This window comes from Sander lucioperca, chromosome 10, assembly GCF_008315115.2.
Source record: "Sander lucioperca isolate FBNREF2018 chromosome 10, SLUC_FBN_1.2, whole genome shotgun sequence".
Taxonomy (NCBI): Eukaryota; Metazoa; Chordata; class Actinopteri; order Perciformes; family Percidae; genus Sander; species Sander lucioperca.
The window spans coordinates 20,608,177-20,613,373 of NC_050182.1; the positions used below are offsets into that span (position 1 = coordinate 20,608,177).

The 5,197-nt window shown below is 45.8% G+C and overlaps 1 protein-coding gene across 1 annotated transcript; it reads right to left on the minus strand.

The window, feature by feature from the left end:
* Window positions 1-1,970: 1,970 nt before the first annotated feature.
* Window positions 1,971-4,948, minus strand: LOC116066576 (potassium voltage-gated channel subfamily S member 2). The gene is made up of 2 exons (XM_031322734.2): window positions 4,476-4,948; window positions 1,971-4,102 (listed from the first exon to the last, which is right to left on the minus strand). Exon 2 carries the CDS (start codon window positions 4,098-4,100, stop codon window positions 2,661-2,663), a length of 1,440 nt encoding a protein of 479 aa, XP_031178594.1. The 5' UTR covers window positions 4,101-4,102; window positions 4,476-4,948; the 3' UTR covers window positions 1,971-2,660.
* Window positions 4,949-5,197: the final 249 nt, after the last annotated feature.

Below are 5,197 nucleotides of genomic sequence, written 5' to 3' on the forward strand. Positions count from 1 at the left end.
AAATCTGACCTTCAATAGCACTTACATCAAAGTAGTTGTATTGCTGTCTTTATTCTGAAGGTTTTTACAGGGTTTGTTTATACTGTATGTATATCATTCATAGACGGCTTTATGAAACATTTTATTCCAGAAGGCCAAATTGATATTTTTAAGGCTGTGACAATATTTTCAGATTCATGGAGTGATTAAAAAGATATTTCCAAAAGTCCAAAATTAACATATATTTAATAAGAGAATGCCTTATTTGCATATTTACCGTTTTTTACAACTTCTTACAGCCAAATCTTTACATGTCACACGATTTTTGAAACCTCTCACTCAAAGAGCAAAACTACACACCAAATCTCCAAAACCATAAGCTATTTCTCAGCCCTTCCTTCACTCAGTTTTCAATTGCATAAAACACTTTTTTCAAAACACTACACAATTCTCTACCTAAGACACAAAAAAATAATAATCTAATAGGAAGTGACTTGCTTTCCTTTTCCAAACACAACCAATCAAAATGCTACACCTATTCACCATAGCCATGTTCAGCCCCAATAAAACCTAGCAACACGTTTGTTTTAAACTGAAATGGGGGTGCGTTGAATACCCTGTTGAGTGTGCAAGCGCTCTGCCTTTTTTATTACTATGAGTTTACAGACACGTCTCTGCTGATTGGGTATCACCTGTGAGTCTGGGACAACGCCACCAAACGACAGAAAACATATCTCAAAGTGGTTGCACGCCGTTTACTGTAACACCTTTCTGAGAAAACATGTCATGTTGCACACTGTTTGAACGTGCCATGCGTCACACACACTCTCCTCACAGGTGCAAACACTAATTGCTCAACTTATCACTAACCAACCACTGCTTTAGTATGCGCCTATGAATAGGTCAAAGGTCAGATTACCTATTTGGAACAAAGGATGGCAACAATACACAGAGAGCAAGGGAAGTAGGAGGTTAGTTTTTTTTAAGAGTAAAATGTGCTCTGGTTTATTGGCATTTCTTTAAACCAATCACAATCGTCTTCAATCGCTAAGCGCCGGACAGAGCCATGGTGCTGCTGTAAAATAGCCTCAGGAAGGAACTTGTTTTGGTGGAACGTGTATGTTCAAAAGTAGTTTTAGTCGTGCAACAGAAAACTCAGATTGGACAGATAGTCTAGCTAGCTGTCTGGATTTACCCTGCAGAGATCTGAGGAGCAGTTAACCATAGTCCTCACAAATCCACCGGAGTTTAAAATTACATCACAAAGAAAGCAGAAGGTGACGGACATCCAGCTAAAATGAGGGACATCCGGCGGAATTTCTGGCGGCACCTGAACAATCCCGGAAATGAAACATCGTCGATATAGACTAGCTTTGTATCAACTCATTTGGTAAAGGATTTAATTTAACTGATGCTCACTAATATAAAAATAGTTGCGCACCACAGCTTTAACTGCCACGGCCCCTGAAAGGACCCTCACCTCGTAGTGCCCATACCCAGCTCATAGTCACCGTTTGTCAGCTAAACTTAACTAGAAACTGCCTCTGAAACGACCGGCAGCTCACGGTGCTCTGTAGCCGGCTCCCAGTAACCATTTGTCGGCTTAATTAAACTGAAGAGACGCTAACCTTGACTGTCATGTGTCCAATCGTCACGTGACCAGCCGGCAGTCACCTAATTTCAAAGGATATCATACAAATTGGTGTGCATAAGTTTTCGTACGATATCATACGAACAGGCAGTGGTAGCCACATCTTACATTTTATTTCAAATATTTTCTACTCAATTCTCCTTGAAGGTAAATGTAGTATGCAGAAAGCATGAAGACGTGTAACTTCTAATATGGCCATAGATATATAATCTGTTTTTGCTACCAATATGATACCATGTTTGTGGCTGTCAATTAATTGCGAAATACCTGACAGTTTATTAGCAAAACATATTGATTAATAGTAAACAACTGTTTTTGTAAACTGAAATGGTGATGCCAATGACAAACAAATGCAATAGATTTATTCAACATGTCATCTCTGAATGGTTGATGCGATGCCTGTCAAACTGTTTCAGATATTGTGTCAGTCACTACTATGAATCCATCTTCCCCCCTTCGGGCTAACATGTGTTATCTCTATCAGTAAGACACACTTAGGAAGACGCCACAAGACCCTCGCTCTGCACATGAAAAACATAAGGAAGTGTGTTATGCATTTTTTGTTTAATAGTTTGCTTTAACCACACATCTGAAGTAATCTTGTTGCAACATAACAATTACACATCAACACTCTTTCCAAAGAGGTACAGCTGGAGTTACTTTCAGACATATTTGATCACAACAAGTATAGCTGGAGGATGGACTACAGTGTGACACCGTCTAGGACTGCAAACAACTACATCTTTTGAATCGTACGCGGTCACATTTTGGCCTATTTGGTGAGGGGCCATAATAATGCACAGCGAACTATCATATTCAGGCTGTCCTGTACATTTGCTTACTTTCTCATTGTGACTGACACACAGATTAACACATTATTGCACTGAGCTACAGAGAGGCAAACGGTCAGACATCAGTGAAAGGAAGTGGGCTTCTGAGACAGAGGTTTCAGCACCCTGGACAGCTCCTCATGCAGCCACATCAATGGAAGTGTCACCCAACCTGACCGCGTGTCCTTGATACAACTGTTTCAGTGTATTGATTCATTCAGACTGTGTTCACTGGGTGAACTCCGGCTCATGTTTGACAAGCTCGCCATGAGGGATTTGACTTTGTGTGCGTAATAGTTCCTCAGGTTGACCGAGGGAACCTCTTTTATCCCCTCGTCGAAATCACAGCTTCTCATTGCGACCTCCAGCTGTTTTTGTCTCTTGTAGAAGAGAGAGAACTTATTGAAAATGAGCGTAATCGGAAGCACAACTACTAAGATCCCGGCCAGGATGCACGCCGAGGCGGTCAGCTTGCCAGCTATGGACACCGGCACAACATCTCCGTACCCGACGGTGGTCATGCTGACGGTGGCCCACCACCAGCACGACGGGATGGTGGAGAGGTCCTCGCTGTCCTCTTTCTCCACCGTGTAGGCCATGACGGAGAAAAACGACACACCGACGGCCAGGTAGAGGAGCAGCAGGCCCACTTCTTTGTAGCTGTTCCTGAGGGTGGCCCCCAGAGAGCGCAGCCCCGTGGAGTGACGGGCCAGCTTCAGGATGCGGAAAATCCTCATCAGCCTCAGCACCTGTGCAACACGGCCCAGGTTGGCCAGCGTCGGGCTGCTCTCCGCCACCAGGTTTATAAGCAGTGTCAGGTAAAACGGGAGTATGGACACCAGGTCGATCATATTTAACGGGTGTTCGAAGAAATGCAGAAGATCCGGCGCCACCGTGAACCTGGCGAGCAGCTCCAGAGTGAACCAGCCGATGCCAAAGTGCTCGACAGTCTCGAAACGGGGGTCCTCTGTGGGTTGCCCCTCATTGTCCAACAGGCTGAACTCGCTCATGCTGTTCATGCACATCGTGGCGATGGAGCCAAGCACCACCAGGATAGAGAGGATGCTGATGATCCGGCTGGCCACGGAGTAGCCGGGGTTATCCAGCATTAACCAGACGCGCCTCCGCGCGCTCCCGAGCAGCTGCTTGTCAAACTTGGTGGCGTCGCTGTAAAACTCCAACAGTTCGTCGAAAGATGAAGTAGTACTCCCTTCATCGCTCCTGTCCTCCCAGTCATCCCGGTCCTGGTCCATTTTCCTACAGTGGTAGGCGCTGCTGCAGCACGAGTCAATAAAGAACTCGTTGATGCCCCAGTACTCGATCTCCTGGCTGAAGGAGAAGATGCACAGCTCGGCCATGACGTGCAGCCTGCCCGTGTTGTAGAAATTCAACACGTAGGGGAAGAGTGCTGGGTTCCTGTCGAAGTAAAACTCTTTCTCGGTGTCGTCGTAGTCGTCGCACAGCTCCAGTATGGACTCTTTGGACTGACAGTGGAGTAAACGCGCAAGCCTGGTCTCAGGGAACCGGGAGAGCGTATCCGACTGGAGACGCTTCTTGAAGCCGCCCACGTTGATGCGGATGGCGGCGTTGTCATCCATGTGAGCCCCGCTGCCTGGTTTCCCCAGGGCCTGACCTGTCATGTCTGGAGAGAGGGACACACACAGAGACGCACGGCGCACAGAAAGAAAAGAGTGGGAGACAAAAACACATTGACACAAAGAGAAAGAGACAGTCAGCACAAAGAGAGACACGCACATTCAGAGAGAGAGAGAGAGAGAAAGAGAGAAAGAGAGAGAGAGAGAGAGAGAGAGAGAGAGAGAAATGAGAAAGGGAGTTATTTTAGATGTATTATTATCCTTTGAATTAATGCCACACTTGCTTTTAAAGTAAAAGACTAAATGCTGATTTGTTAAAGCCACGTATTTTCTCCCAAATTACAGACACTTACATGAAAAGCAATGATTTAGACCTAAACCGTTGGCTTTAAATAAACTAAAAACAAACAAGGAACTTACTTTAAAGCGCTGCCAGTTCACTGAACCCCACTACGAAAAGACTGCATTTCAACTCCGGATACTGTTGTGGCCCTATAATAAACGCAGACACGCTTGTCCCCTGGAAAACAGACAGGAGCGTCTCTGTCAGGTTGATTTTCTCAGCTTGGGCAGAAGAGGAGGAAGTCTCTTCCAAAGGGAGTCGGCGCACATATGATGTTGCCTCCAGACAGAAATAAATTGGTCCCTCCTCAAATATACCCGAAGGCTTGTTGTAGCTGGTATAGTCCTTACATCCTGCATCCGCATGGTTTTACATCTCCTTCGGTGGCAGGTAACGGCCACATTTATAACAGTGAATTCTGGGAGCCATAGGAACTGATAAGCACACCCTGGCAGCCGCTTTTGGTTGTGCTAGGGAATTCCTCTCTCTCTCTCTCTCTCTCTCTCTCTCTCTCTCTCTCTCTCTCTCTCTCTCTCTCTCTCTCTCTCTCTCTCTCTCTCTCTCTCCTTTCTATCTGTTGCTGCGCAGCAACACGTAGCTCTCCCACTGCACCGCCCTCCCGAACTGATCTCCGCATCACGGTGCTGAGGGGCGAGGCGCAGCTCCGGGAGGAGAAGGAGTCACCAAGTAACCAACACACGGAAAGCACTGGCACGACATCAAGTGAACATATAAACAATGATGCGTTTCTGTAACTGTAAAATAACGGCTTTATGCCAGAAACCTTAGATCCATAAAC

Bases quoted from the DNA above. Each gene is read 5' to 3' on its own strand.
- LOC116066576 (XM_031322734.2), bottom strand. From the start codon at position 4,100: ATGACAGGTCAGGCCCTGGGGAAACCAGGCAGCGGGGCTCACATGGAT.